The 16,379-nt window shown below is 39.8% G+C and overlaps 1 protein-coding gene across 2 annotated transcripts in view; it reads left to right on the top strand.

Annotated features, from left to right (window-relative positions):
* LOC307120932 (uncharacterized protein) overlaps window positions 1–16,379 on the top strand; it is a 27,015-nt gene extending 10,636 nt beyond the window's left edge. For both annotated transcript variants that reach the window (XM_079808208.1, XM_079808209.1), the window contains 3 exons: window positions 3,629–3,976; window positions 7,224–7,514; window positions 14,025–16,379. In XM_079808208.1, coding sequence (XP_079664334.1) covers window positions 3,629–3,976; window positions 7,224–7,514; window positions 14,025–14,107 — 722 coding nt within the window. In that variant the 3' untranslated portion in view covers window positions 14,108–16,379. The remainder of the gene's footprint in view (window positions 1–3,628; window positions 3,977–7,223; window positions 7,515–14,024) is intronic.

The raw sequence follows: 16,379 nt of genomic DNA, 5'->3' as shown, positions 1-16,379 counted from the left end.
GAACAAGTGAAAAAGGACCCAGTTCTTTTCACGTTCACACTGTCCCTGTACCTGAAAGAGGACTCAGATCCTTTTTTGGTCCACTTTAGTAGGAACCAAAGACCCCTTTGTGTTGACAAAAGACCCCAAAGAACTCAGACCCCTTTGTGTTCACACTGTTGCTTTTTGGATCTAGTCCAGTTCAGTGTTTGATGGCTGACCCTATGGCCTTCAATATTTGATCCCATTCACTTACATTGTTTGTGCCTCGGTAACCAATATTTATTTGTAAAAAAAAAAAATGTTTAAATGACAATGCTATAAATGAATTGAGTTGTTTATCTTTTTACACAAAACAATATATTTTTTTGCAATACTACATATTCTTGCACTAGCTATATCACACATCCACCTTTGTAAATAACATTTTGAATTGTTTTCCTTGAATCATGTTTATTTTATTGCAGAAGGCAATGATAACATCAGCATACAAAAAAATAAACAATACAATAAAATAATTTTTAAAAAGATGTAAATTAAATAAACTGCTTTAAAATTTTCAGGTAAAGTAGGTATGTCTTAAAACAGCATTCAAGTAAGAAATGGAAATGGAAAACTGCAAAGGCTAGTAATACAGATGTTTACATTCACTTAAAACAAAACCACCTGTTTATGTGAAACTTGTGTGTTTTTGACACTTTAAAATAAATGCAATAGGATGCTAAAGATGCCGTTAAGTACACGCGTTGTGACAGCTGGCTTATGTGCACGCACTGTAGGTGTGTGCACTCGTAACACCATTTAAAACTGGCAAGGCGCGCAGCTTCTCTCTTAACACAGTGCGGAAGCGGTTGAAATTGCAATAAACAAGTGTAAGTTGTGAACGAATAATTTGTAGAGAATTGCCAGAAGCAGCAGCCATGATGAACAGCCGATTTGTACGGCATCTGATGACCACTACACTGGAATTCGTGAACAAAAAAATCAAGTAAGCCCAGAGCGGTTTGTGTTCAGATTGCGTGTTTTTAGTGAACCGTGCCATATGATGGTATCGAACCGTACCCAGACCACCTCCCGAGATGGTCTCGGTTCGGTTCGCTTTAAAGGGGTCTGAGATTGTTTGGAGTGTTCACATATGGGCCAAAATCACGCGAAACGCGCTCAGACCCCCTGAAAAGGACCAAGTGTGAAAACACCCTAACGCCGCATTCACACGGGGCGTCGCCGTCAACGCTTCTCGTTTACTTTGAATGGGTGACGTCATGCGTTGACGAACTGAATTGTGGGTTCCGTTGCGTCGCTTCACTCGCGTTGCAAGCGGCAAAAGTTGAAGATTTCTCAACTTTTCAAGCGCCAACGCAGGCGTCATCCAATCAGATCACCCTATGCAAATATCCTAGGGCAGACGCTAGCCAATCGCGTTCGTTTAAAACACCGGTGAATGAAGAGTGAATGAATTCGTGAAGAACGATCAAAAATGGAGGAAAAGCTAATAATTGCGGTGGGTAATCACCCGGTCCTTTACTACCAATCATTATTTACATACCGGGACACAAACTGGAGACACCAGGCCTGGAAGGAGGTGGCAGAGACGGTTGGAGAATCTGGAATGTATCATGCTTGTATTCCGTCCGTGTACTCTGTTTATCATTGAATGACAGGCAGCATATCATATCATGTGTGGTTCAAATAGGCGCTATCCCCCAGCCAAATGAGGAATCAAATATTAAAGTGATCAGTTTTCATACACAAAATAGTCTCACAGACTAGCTGTCAAAAAAGGCGCTTTTTTGTGTTGTGTTGTGGTCCAAGCGGCAAGTAATGTGATTAGCTGTTGTCACTATGACGGTCGCGTCAGCACCAAGCTTCAGCCACGCCCTCCGTCAAGCGTTGACTCCGAAGCCCCGTGTGAATGCGGCGTAAGAGTATCCTCACATTCAGGAAATCACGTGCCCCAATTCAAAGGGCAAGGGGAACAGGAAGGCGTTGGGGTAGGGTTATATAATAAAATTGAGATTGAGCCTAAGTGTGCCCACTTCAAAACTTTTGACCAAACTCTGGAAATACGTTGTGTAAGCAGACAAAGGGTTAGGACCAAAGACCGCAAGTGTGGGTATTTGGACAGGCCTTTGTTTCGCATCCTTCATTCAGCTCATTTTGAGGGCGGGAGCATGTGTGACGCAGCCATGCGCACTTACTAGACCGTCTCATTCTAACGTTTAATGCTGAGGACGACTCCAGCCTACAAGCCTGCCAAGGACTGGACTAGAAAGGACAAAGCCTCACTAGGATGCAGCCTTCCGTTTGAGAAGCATCCAATTTTAAAGTGATCCTGAACAACTTGATTAGCTGGTTCAGGTGTGGTTGATTAGAGTTGGAGCTGAACTATCCAGGACAGTGGGTCCAGGAGCAGGATTAAAGAGATCTGGTGTACATTTTTGTCCTTATTTTGAGTCCCTTGCTTTTCCATTTCTCTAAAATCAAACCGCTCATGGGGATGTTCATGAAGTGAGCACTGTATTAGTAAGATTTGTAATATACAATGAATGTCTCAATGAATAAATCTTGTCAGCACAGAATATTATTTCAGTTTAATTCAACAAGGATACCTCATTCCTGTTCTGCATGTCATCATGTCATTGTTACAAATGTTACAACTTGCATGTAGTTACTATTGTAATAACTATTAAATATGCATAATTACATGCAACTAACCTTAAACCAAACACTAATCCTAACCCTATAGTAAGAACATGTAGTTACTAAATTTACTCTGTACTTAAAGGTGGCCAGCCACACAAAACCGGTTTTACGTATTTTTTTTAAATATGTTAGGTCCATATGTGTTTGTGTTATGTTGTGAATGTGAAAATGAACTGCTACCTCCTCTGTCAGCTCTAGCCACTGAAAAGAAATAAGCAGAGAAATCAGGTGGATTACAAAAGCTGGTCAGTCTGACGTGGTGTTGCCTGAGCTCATTACTATTCATGAGCTCGCACAGTTGAGACCGCGCCCACAGAATTCGTCTAGCTCAGTGACAGTTTATGCATACAGAAAGGTTGGCTGAACGTCAACGGGCTTATGGGCGAAAGAAGCCATTTCTGCAGCGATTCCAGACGATAGTAAACAAAGTTCCTCTGCTCGTTGCGCTGGGTAAAGGATGCTGATAGCCAGGCTCTCATTGGCTAGCTTTTAGCCAATCAGAGTCAAGCAGCTTAGCTCGCTGAATATTAATGAAAACTGGCAAATTGAGCTGAGTCTTCCTGTAGGCTTTCTATACCACAACAGAATGGCTTGAAACAAGGTAACCAAAGCATTTGGTAGAACTTCACAAATATGTGTGAAATATGTGTGGCAGGGCACCTTTAAATGTACTGTATAATTGCAGTGTAACAAAGACACCTTAAAATAAAAAGGTGTAACCTTTTCCCCTTCTGATGTGCTGTGGCAGGTTTAACATCCTGACACTAAATGGCATTGGTTGATGCATATGTCATAGCAAAACACAAAGTTTGAGTGTGTAGAAAAGAGAATGAGATTTGTTGAATTATCAGCAAATTTTCAGTCTGTACCTCACATAGAAGACTTAAAATTCAAATAGTATGAATGAATGAACAGTAATTGAGATTTCTATGCATTGCTGTGACAGGTGAAGAGAAGGACATGCCAGTGAAGGAGGGAGATTCTCCAACTCTACTCACTGGTCTTACTAAAATACAGGGTAATGATACGATACAGTGGTGCTATGAAACTGAAGACAATCCCATTGCTGAAATCAATGGAGGGACCACATCTACAAAAGCTGGTACTGATGGGAGATTCAGAAGCAAACTGATGCTGGATAAGGATAATGGAAATCTCTCTATTAGTAACATCAGAACCATTCACTCTGGACTCTATATACTCAAGATCAGCAGCAGCAACAGCAGCAGAAGAGGCTGCCGCAGCAAAAGCATCATAAAAACAAAATACAAGAGATTCATTGTTACTGTCAGTGGTAAGTATATCAACTCTTCCAATGTGTTGAATAACTGTCTAAACTGTTCACTTATACCCCTTTTCCACCAAAGCAGAGCTAGAGCTAGATCGGAGCCAGAGCCTAGTTTCAAATCGGTTCTTTGTGTTTCCACACCCAAAGCCCCAGCTCCGAGCCAGGAAAAGTGGTTCTTAAGTAGCACCAAAACATTGCTGGGCTAGAACAGGGCTAGAAGTAAGAACCTATTACGTCAGGTGCTGGGGACGGGGTCAACAAGACCAACACAAACTTGAGATCCGCCATTGTTGAAATAGCAGCTAATGGAGCTAACAGCTGCTGCTCGTTTGTAATCTCCGTCTATACAAATTACGGTGAACTGCATGAATGCGTTGGATTCGCTGTGTTTTCATTGTGTTTTGATGCCGATGTAGGATTGTAAAGCCATGTGAATCAACAGTAACACAACGTTTGCTTTGTTTGTGGAAGGCTTGTTCGCAGCGGTACTGTGCAGAGACCGATCGCCGTATGATAACGAGTCCAGCGAGAGCATATGACTCCATATGCTTTTGATTCACTCATGCGTTTTTTTTTTTATATCATACGTGGATCGGTCTGAGCATGCGCCGATGCATCTCGAACAAGCCTGGTGTGTTTGTGTTTCCCGCTGCCCAGGGTTGCCAGGTTTTCACAACAAAACCCGCCCAATTGCTACTCAAAACAAGCCCAATCGCGTTTCAGGGGGGCTTCCCCGGTAAAAATCACATTTGGGGGTAAAATGTGTTTTTTTGGCATGGTTGCCTACTAAAATTTGCATTCCCGGGGCTACATATCATACATAATTGGTGTCGCTTCAACCCGCGGACGTGAAAAACAGCCGCGGCAACAGTGATGAAGTTGCCGGACTTGGCAACACTGCCGCTGCCTCGCTAGCGTTGCTGAGAAAGATGAGACGTATACAGTGACGTAAGACCTGGCCCTGTTGTGGCTCTCAGCATGTGGAAAAGCAAATGGTTCTTAGAAGGCTCCTCATTCGAACCAACTATGAACTGGGACTAGCTCTGGCTCTGAACTAGCTCTAGCACTGCCTTGGTGGAAAAGGGGTAGAGCATTCTAAGTGAACAGTTTAGACAGTTATTTAGACTGCTGTTTTCAGTTGTTTAGTGAGCTATTTGTATCGTGCCTCTCATCAAATAATTGCAAGAAAAGCTTTGTTACCTTTCAAATTGTGTCCTTTTTATCATGTAATTTAATTCAAATAATAAATGTGGGTTTTGGCGCTCTGTAATATGAAGCATGCAGCGTGAGCATGAACTGATCATCGTTTCCTCTTTACTACTAGATATAACATGAAATAAAAATAAATAGACATCAAAATGTCTGTTGAATAAAAACGGTTCAACTGAAATGAATCTTGTCTCATGTAATTGCCGAATCAGTGTTTCAACAGTCAATATAACAGCTTGAGAACGCCAAGCACATTTACCCCATGAAGGCTGTTCAATTCAATGTCCGTAGCTCGCTATACAAAAATAACTGTAGAGGGTGACATTTTGCAATATAATACATATTCATTATATTATAACTAACTTTAAAGGTCCCATGGCATGGCATTTTTCTATTATTTTATAATGTTTCCTGAGCTGTACTTATATTGTTAGTATGACTTTTACATCATAAAATGTCATAATTTAGAAATAAAAGGCATTTTTTCTATACTGCTGTTTGCCCTGTGGCTTGAATGCCCTGCTTCAAGAGGCGTGTCTGCTGTGAGACTTCAGTAAAAACACCCACTGTTGTGATTGGCTGACATCTTTGCATTTTATATGAGCGGAGGGGGCGTGGTTTAACGAGGCACGAGCAGGCACGAGTCTGCCAGGGAGACGGATGGACCTGAGTTCACTTCACATCAGTTCTCTCAGCATGTCTGAACTGTTTTAGTTACAGCATATACTTTAGGTTATTAGTCTATTTCTAGTCGGAGGGACTGTCACTCATGTCAGAAAGTTAGTAACTTTAGTAAATTATGGATCAGCGCTGACTGGAGACGCGAACCGTTTAGAACGATTCAGTCCGATTTGGTGAACTGATTCGGTTCACTAAAAAGAACTGGTTCAAAAGAAAGATCGTTCGCGAACCGGACATCACTAATGTATCAGAGACTGAGCTCAGCGATTGCTAACAAAGTTATTTATAGTAACTACTGAGTTATGAGAGCGCTGTCAGTCAGCGCGAGTTTATTGTGTTTGTATCTGAGAGTTCTGAATAAACAGTCACACCGAGTCCGTCTCTTCATCATTATTCTACCAACTTTGTAACACATGCAAAGTACCATTACAGCTGTCGAGATGAACGAGTTAAAAGTAAGTGTTGATAATAGCATTATTTTTAAAATAAAATAAAAGCGTCAGTGACGCGCGTTGAGTACACAGCGCAAACAAAGACACAACAGCAGTAATCGAATGTAATCCAGTTTATTGTGGGGCTAGGCTGGCTAGCCCGGATATGCTCACCCTTACCCCCCTTCTGCTTAATCTCACGCCGCGTTTGGTGCCTCCGCTGTGGGCCAGATGCAGTACTGGGGGTCGGGGATGTTGAAGGCCGAGCTTCGGCGTGTGTGAGGTTTATCTCTGCTGATATTGAGCAGAAACTCATGACTGTATGCACATTTTAGAACCGATAGACGCGACGAGGACGTACAAAAACACTGACTCACAAGATAGAAAACACGAAAACACCGTTCTGTCTGGAGAGAGAGAAGCCGCATTGTGTGCACGAATAATAAATAATTAGCTACACATCAGAAATCACTGATCACAGATCAGAAGGAACTGAAAAAAGACTTCTGTTTTCATTTGTACATCCAAACACTGAGAAACTGCCAGTGTTCACTCGTTCACAAGCAATGATGCAATGATCTCTCGACGAGCGTTTGCATGGGCGTGCCAGATTCTCTGGGCGGAGGAAAGGGAGGTAACCGCTCCTGCTTGGACGTCAAACCAGGAGACTTCAGGATTGGCTAGTCTGGCCTGTCATTTTCTCAAAGGCAGAGAAAGACAGCCACAACTCGGTTTTACACCGATCAACATTTCTATCCACTTGGGGACAATATTCAGGCTAGGGGAACTCATATTAATGTTGAAAAACCTCATAAAATGAAAATTTCATGCCATGGGACCTTTAAATGTATGTCATGTTGAAACTGCCAAAAATTCTATCAAACTTGTTTTATCTCTATTTCTTTTATTTCTGTGTGTTGTTTGACATGAAGTGAGGACAGTGTCAGTGAAGGAGGGAGATTCTGTCCCTCTGAAGACTGATACTGAAATACAGAGAGATGATCTGATACTGTGGACGTTTGGACCTGAAAACCGTCTCGTTGTTAAAACTGAATCACGAACGACTAGTATTAGTGAGAGTTTCAGAGACAGACTGCAGCTGGATGAGACGACTGGATCTCTGACCGTCACAAAAATCAGAACCACAGACTCTGGACATTTTAAACTACAGATTATCAACAACGAACAGACCACATTCAGGAGATTCAATGTGACTGTCACTGGTGAGTGGAGCAACATTTATTATAATAACTATACATTGATTTATACAACAGTTCTGGCCCTTGAATCTGATTGGTCGGCTGTGTTTTAATAATGCATACCGTTTGTTTGTTTGCATGTTCCAGATTATCTAGGATATTTTTTTTAAGTTTCAATGTGGTCTCTGCCTTTTGGATCCCACTGTATATCCAGTGATCATGTCAGTGGAGGTTTTGCAGTAGTTTCTCTGTTTAATTGGTCAGATAAAACTCATTGTTCTGTACATTTAGTGAAAAAAATGGATGTAATTATTTCTTCTGTGTCTGTTCTGTATGCATTAAGTAAGGCAAAATGTACAGTCAGCTGGTCATTATAAAAAAAAACTCTAAAAGGAGCAGCTCATGTTCAGTGAACACGTTTGTCAATAGAGTGGTGCAGGTATGACATCACTTTGTAGGCCGAAACGCGGACGCGAGTTAGCATTTTAGCACTTCTGGTTCCCTCGTCCAAAAGTCAATGTTTTTTTTTAATGGGTTTTGGTTAAATGGCTTAAATAAGGTCTGTGGTGAAGCTCAAGACGCTTTCACGTTTTATTCTATGACATAAAACACATCAGTATTATCCCACTCATGATTTATTTGAAGCCGTTGCGTGTCTTGAAAAAGGCGGTTGCTAACAAGTGTAACAATTGAAGTCCACTGGAGGCAAGTTGCTGAACCCAAGTGCATTTTTTATTAAATGAGAGCTTAACATAAATCAAAAGGCTTGGCTTGGAGCTTAGATCGGGCTCAAAAAATCAAGCCTGACTCTACCCGAGCCCGTGCACAGTGTGTCCGAGCCCGACCCGACACATTAACTGTAATTATTAATATGTGGGCATTCTGACGAGAACGAGCCTATAATGAGCAAAGCCGAGCTGTGTGACTCTCAGCTCAATAATCCGCTCTATGCAGGCGCACGCTCATGAACCCTCACCAGTAAAATTATGTTCGCTCAAATCCAGCTCAGACATTACATTTATCTGTACAGTACCCTACTATACTTGTTGTAGCCATTAAACAATGTTTTTTTTTTAAATATTATAATGTTATTTTTAAATTTCATCTGATTATGATAAGTGCAAAGATGCGAGTGGCTCAAAAATGATTTTGGTGGTTATATTTTGTTTAATATTAAGTTTTGTTTTGTAGAAAGCCTTTCTTTAAAGTGAATTTCGTTTTGTATAAATTGTATCTTATTTTTAATAAAGGTTTCTTCAGCCAATTGCATGGATTTAATAAATAAGAAGCAAATAGCAGACTATAATCGTGAAAATGAAGGCGCGGGAGCGATCACTTGCATTCAACATGAACTGGAGCGCATCTCATAAATAAACCGAAACTCAGCAGCTACTTGTGTCACAGACATGAGAAATATGTGCATAGAAAGCCTGAAATGTCCACTTTTAAAGAAAACAATTCGAAACGAAAAGAAATAGGCTAGTTAAGCAATGCGCTGTGTTCACGCGAGCAGCTCATGGCTGGCGTCTCAGAGCGGTCCTGCGCGCTCCATCACTGCATGTGCTGTGAGTTTAAACGCGCATTTTTAGACTAATCCTGACTTGTGCAACTTTGTACACATTTGTTTCTTAGTTGTAGTATTAGTTCTTACTTTGCTAAAAATATATCGTCGCTGCCCGATGAAACTCACGTATGTCCAAAACGCTTACTTTTCAGGAAGTGAAAAAAACACCGTATTTCAAAAGCAGTTGAATGTAGCGTTGTCATACTTGGTACGGCATCTTTACATGTAACCATATTCTTGCCAGTGTAATGATATAATCCACATTTTACCAAAATTGAGTTTAAATGGACATACGTGCATATTTTACAGTAACGGTGGTCGATACGCGTTCTTCCGATCATTAATTAGAATGGCCAAGTCGCGTTTCATATTGACATTGGAATACGTGCTGGACATTCTCAGCCTCTGGCAAGCGGTGATAGCAGTATGAGTGAGGCATGTTCTAGTGACAATCATGACAGTAGCATTACAGGCTATAATTTGATCAGTTTGACTAAGAAAAAAAAGGCTGAATCTTATCAATGAGACCGAGTTTATTTACATACTAGCAAGCAAACTAATCTGTGAAGAACTAGATTAGAACTAAACTGTGGAGAGCTTCAATGTCGTACTTTCGGCTATCCAGTGCTGAGCTTCGATGAAACAACTTCACGAGACCGGCGAGACCGGCGAGATGCTTCCACAGGGCGGGAGATACGCGGCGTGATTGACATCTTTGACACCAAATGGATATACGTGAAAATCAGATGACAAGATTTCACAACTTTTCATTGGCCATTTAGTAGGGCTGCTCGATTATGGAAAAAATCATAATCACGATTATTTTGGTCAATATTGAAATCACGATTATGTAACACGATTATTTCACATGACTTTGGGAATGTGTTGTATTTATTAAAAATACACCTTTCAACAATTCAATTGAAATTGTAACATTTGTTGTACTTTTTGAACTATTAAAATATATAATATAACATATATTCGAATCAAAGTATAAAAGTATTCACGTAAAAATGATAACCACAAATAAATAAGATCAACAATATGGTTCGGCTATGCTTTTCATGTACGTCTAACATTAGTTTTCAGGTACAGAAATGTATCAAATGTAAAATAACATTGCATATTTGAGTGCATAAATTAAAGATTAATCCTATTAAACTTACAAAAGCTATTCAATCAAGAGCGGTGAGTGATGTCCTTGTCTTTTGTTGTTTGACATTAAACAGACAGCAGTAAAGGCTACTGCCCCTTTAAGACCTCGCGTCTTCTTTATCGACTGTATAAAGTTCACTTAAGGCATATACAGACTATGTCTGCTAAGATACTCATCAAGATGGACATGTTGACATACGTTTTGTGTGAGTTTGTCCGTTTAAGAGCAAGACTTGAAAGAGAACTCAATATTTGCGCGCTGAGAGACGTGTGCGCGCTCTCGGATGAACGCACAGAGACACATTTTCTCACAGCGCGCGCGGCTTCTCATTCTAAACCTAAACCCTAAAGCACTAAACCCGGGTGATGACGGTGAAAACGACTGGTCATATTCCAAAATATGGCAGCACTCGCAATCTCGCATGCATTGAACAAAGTTTACAAAGAGAGAATTATTTGAAAAATATGAAGGAAAAAAAAAGGACGTTTACACGGCTCCCCTGCTCTCGTCAGTTTTTGTTTCTTTATTAGATTGTCATAGGTAACTGTTTAATTTTCAAGTGGTTAAACAAATTCGTGGTGTTCCCTTGCGTTGCAGCCACTACCATGTAGCAAATCTTGCACGTCGCATGTTTCTGCTCGTCGTCTGATTCCTCGACAAACCTGTCAAGTTTTGCATTTGAAAATAAGGGAAATTTTTCGGCGCCCACCGCAAGCAGTCCCACCACCCCAACCAAGCTCCATATCCCTTACATTTTAAGACAGGTGTTATAGCCCAAATGAAAACACAAAAGGTTATATATGATGAGCATTTATTTAAAGGCTTATTTGCATATTTTCTGTTCATTTAACATTGCTTGTCTTTCCATTTTATTTTCATTCCACACATTCTTTTCATTTCATATTGCTTTTCTTTTACAGTTTTTCTTTTAATTTCACATAACTTTTCTTTACTCTTTTAGTGAGCTATTGAACAAATTTGTTGCAGACTTTGCATTCTTTAAGACTGTTTTGGAAAGAGTGTATTTGTGGGCTGGGCCAGAGTGGTTCATTTTACATGAGAGTAGACCACAAACAGTTCTGTTGTCTAATGTCATCCTATTCTCTGTAACAATCTTTTGCACCATGCTAAATACCCTTTCTGAACTTGCATTGCTATGGGCAGGGCTCATGAACGCTTGTCCGGGACAAGTGGATTTTTTGAAGGGGCAAGTGAAAAATAATTTTACTTGCCCAACGGACAAGTATCCTGAGTAAAATGTCAAAACAAAAAATAACTAGGGAATCACCAAAGTGCAATAATGATTCTGCATCAGTTAGTGTAAGTGGCGATCGATAGTGGATAATAATATAAAACGAACTGACGTTAACAAGGTTGTGCTGTTGAGGCTCGCGCAGCCTCTCGAGGAGAAAATCGAAAACAAATGAGCGCCACTCACACACAGAAACTCAGTTAACATACACGGTTAAAATGGTGTAGTTATTATATTTATAACATATGATACAGTTAAGCAACATCACACTAACAAGAGTGTTGTTTTCCTGAATACCATCACGACTGGAAATGACACTGATTTCATACGCCAGTTCCATAAACAATTAATTAACATTAAGTCACTTACATTTTATAATTAAATTCGCTGTCCCATTGATCACGGTGTTTACACGAGGGTTTTTTTTTTTTTTTGGCAGGAGTGCCTTAATCCGTCTCTATCGTTACGTCCATCATCCGTCTCTGTTTTTGTTTTTTTCCCGCGTTGTCACCATAGACTGTTGTCACTCGTCATCTGACCTCACACACTAACCTCGCGACAACTGACACCTATACTGTAGGCTACTGCAGATGACAGTTATCGCGAGGCTAGTTACAGAGCTCAGATCGGAAATGTTTTTGTTTTTTCACTCCGGTATTATTGTTTTTAATAACGCAGTTTAAAATACGGGAGATTTACAGGAAAATACTAATACGGGAGGACGGCGGGAAAGAAGGGTAAAATACGGGACTTTCCCGGCCAAAACGGGATACTTGACAGGTATGTTCCTCGAAGCCAAACTGTTCCCAGACAACGGAGTTGGTTTTGCCTTTTTTGCTCACCAAACGCTGCTGTAACTGCACTCCTTCTGCCATCTTTACTCGCGCCGAGTTTTTAAATTCCAGCGGATGATGTGCACACGAGACTCACGACCTGAGATAGAGTTGTGGGTTTGGGAGGGGCGGATGTGCGCGTGCGCGTTTCATTCAGAACGCAAGACAAAATAATCGTTTTTTCTCGATTGTACTATTTTGGTGATCGTTGGGAGGCAAAATCGAAATCGAAATCGAAATTCGATTAATTGCACAGCCCTACCATTTAGATATGTGAAGCATACTGTATACGGAAATGAACCTGGACATTCAATCCGTCGAAAAATCTCAAAATCGGCAAAATGGACATACGTGGTTTTCATTGGACAGCGACGATATATTATTTCTGATTATAGCTTTCTGCCCACCTAATTAGACTAATAATAATGATTAAAAAAACACACGCTTAATCAAGGGCCCGGCCCAAGGATAGTGGCGGGAAATCTCTGCAACGACCCGGCCCGCGTGAAATTGTGGGACCGTGGTGTCGTTCGTTTATAGCCTACCTTAAAGGGTCATGAAACCCTAAACCAAATTTCCTGAGATTTTAACAGAATTATGTGTGTTGAACATCATGGAAGACGATGTTACCATCTGTTAGTTTTGAATGTGGGAGAAAACTAGTTAATTTGGAACCTTTTTGCTCTATTTTCAACTTCCTGGTTTAAATTCATCTTCATGTCAACATCATAGGCTGTGACGTTTTCTCGTACTAAAGTACAGTGATGACTCATCGGTGTCTCATAATTATTCACGAGACTGCATTTTATCCTATGAGAAGACACATTGCTTATTTCATGACAGCACTCACTTAATTATTCATGACAGCACACGTTGATAGGCATTTTCCTCAGTCTGGCGCTTCAAAAAGTGAGGTCGCATACAGTAAGTGAGAGATGCATTAAGGGATCAAAAAAAACTGTTTGTTTTTGCTTTGTATGAGTTTATGCATTGCATACGTTCTCTTCAATAGATCCTAGGACCGATTCATCCACACTGTGAGTGTAACCGCTCTTTACGGCCATTTAACCGACCAAACGGCTTATAAAAACTCCGCAAAATAGACCTCAAAAGTTATCGAAGTTATGCAACAGCGTGTTCATATACTCTAAAAAAAAAGGTTCTATATGGCACCAAAATTGGTTCTTGTCTCGAAATCATAGGGGAACCTTTTATAGTGCTATATAGCACCAATTTTGGTGCTTCAGTGGTTCTTCAGCGGTTCTTCGCCGGTTCTTTGAGAGTGTATATTTTCGATGCAGAGAACAAATTGCGAATGGCTGGGCATTTAATTGTCCATTGAATTATAGCTGTCACAGGATATATATTTTTTTACTTCTGGCGACTGCATTTAGGCTTCAAAATACAAAATCTGTGATAATTTTCTTAATGGACAAAATGTGTAAGTATCATAAACTTTTGTTGATAACAGAGCTTGTTTTTTGCCATAATCCAAAAGCCTATGGGAAAATCCAATTGGGTTTTTCTCGAGGGAACCAGTGCGAGTCTTAAGATCTGTTATGATTCATATTGTGGTGATTAAAAATATCATTTTTTATTTATGTTTTATTTATTTTTTCAGCATGTTTAGGAACTCTTGAGATTGTGTAGCTGTAACATCGTCTATATGTAAATGTTTATGCAGGTTCTTTCTCTCTTTTAATTTCTATGATTGTCTCTGGTACCACAGGAAACCAAGCAAATGAATCAGCGTCTGAACATATGCCGTTTTTGAGTGGAGGGAATGAGCAGCAGGCGACGAGTTCAGTTTGATGAGATAAGACACGGCCACCAGTGTCAATCACTGTGACATCATCAACAATCAAGCTCAACAACAGAGTTCTGCTTTTATGAGAGTGAGAAATGAGCCCGTGTGTTGGAAAGTTGGAATGAATTCTTGTGTGCTGAGCACAGGAGTAACAGCATACACTAATCTCCTGCATACACTAATCTCACTGCTGAAGAACTACTGATAACCATTCGCCGTCCACATGCTGGAAATGCTTTGTATTGTCTGTGGAGCAACAGGAAGTGTGACACTCAAATGATCTGTGGTGCTACAGTTACCAAACATCAGTACTAGAAAAGCTGTGATCAAACCTATCAAACCTCGATACATTGTTCACTACATCTGAAATTTCACACAGTCAAGGGGGTGCAGAAACCGTGAACAATTTGACACTCAAAACACGAATGTGATTTTGACAGTTTCAGGCGTGTTTTATCTTGTACTCTAATGAGAGTGATTGAGACACATTCCCTGTGTAAGTGGGTTTTCGCAGTGATGCCATATAAGAACCATTTTTTGTTCTGTTTATATACATACTGTTTTATCTTTTTTAGTAACATAAGAGAATGTAAAATAATGTATCAGTACACTATTGTTAAGCAGTAACTTATTTTATCTAAGATATTATATTGTAATATTGTATTGTAATATATATTAAGATATACTCAATATATTTGACCTGTAATATTAATGATAAGCATAAAAAGACCAATTAACCCTTTTGCGCTATTGATTGCCTTTTTGCCCACAAATTACGCTTGCTGAAGTTTAAAAAAACGAGGTTTAAAGAAATTAAATAGTTAAAGGATTAAACGGGTTTTAATGAAATAAATAAGAACAGTAAAATAAGGTCAAATTATAGTTCGTATATTTAATCCTCTTTGCAAATATTTTATTTAAAAATATGCACTCATTCACTCTTATTTGTATGTCTAAAAAAGGGAAGTCTCTGGTCAATGCAAACAACAGATGACAGTAATGCTTTATTATTGTCACGTTTTGAGTTGAATTATTGTTGTTTTTGATCTGTTTCTCTATTCAGTTAATGTCTGAGTTTTAGATTAGTTTTCATTGTTTTCTATTTGTGTTTGCCCATGTGTTTGTTTGATATATCCCTGTCACCTGTCTGTTAATATAGTTCAGTGGCCCGTTTCAGAAAGGAGGTTAAGTGAAAACTCAGAGTATGTTAAAGGGTTAGTTCACCCAAAAATGAACTAAAAAAAGCCGATTCATGATTCGGATCGCCTGTCAAACCGCCGAACTGCTGAAATTTGGCGATTCAAAACGCTGAATCGAATCGCTGATTCATAACGCTTCGAAGCTTCATGATGCCTTGTTTTGAAATCGTCATCACTATGTAAGTCGTTATTTAGGGTTTTTTTGCGCACAAAAACTATTATCGCCGATTCATAAAGTTATTTTAGAACCACTGTAGTGAGATGGACTTTGTAATGACGTCTTTAGTACCTTTTAAGGGTCTTGAGAGTGAACCGTGCCATTGTGCCAATGGAGGCCTTTCAGAGCCATCAGATTTCCACTAAAATATCTTAATTTCTGTTCCGAAGATGACGTCTTACGGGTGTTGAACGACATGAGGGTAAGTAATTAATGACAGAATTTTCATTTTTGGGTGAACTAACCCTTTAACTCTGGAATGAGGGAAACTCTGAGGTTTCCAGTGGTTGGATGCATCGCATATTCCCATCACACTTTGCTGTTGCCATGGTGAATCATAATTTCAGAGCTCCATTGATGGTGGCTTTTTATAGTCATGATGCACGCGCTTAACTCAGAGTCAGTCTACTCAGAGTTGATTGAACCAACTCAATTCAGCTGTTCTGAAACCCAAAACTCAGAGTTTCCCATCTCAGGGTAAGTCAACTCAGAATTCAAGTTTAATCTCAGAGTTGGTTGAACCTCCTTATTGAAACGGGCCCCTGAACTAAGAAGGCAAAAGCGTAAGTGTTACAGCTGATATAGCAAGAAGACTACAGCGGACAAGCCATTTGGAGAACGAATGGATGGATGTTCTGTAGTGAATGTTTCTTAGTCCTCTAATCAGATCTGAATGTCAAATTGTTAATGTGACCTAAATTTAAAGTGCCTTTCTTATTCATACTAAAACACTTGATTAATAAACTAATTTTATTGCACTTCTATGCCATTTTTTTTAACACCAGTACCTAAAGAACCATAGTATGGGACCACATGCTTGCATTATTCTCATCTGGAAGTCGTTTGAATAAATGTTCACAA

This window comes from Gobio gobio, assembly GCF_949357685.1.
Source record: "Gobio gobio genome assembly, chromosome: 24".
NCBI classification, from domain to species: Eukaryota; Metazoa; Chordata; class Actinopteri; order Cypriniformes; family Gobionidae; genus Gobio; species Gobio gobio.
This window is presented reverse-complemented; position numbering and strand designations above follow the sequence as displayed.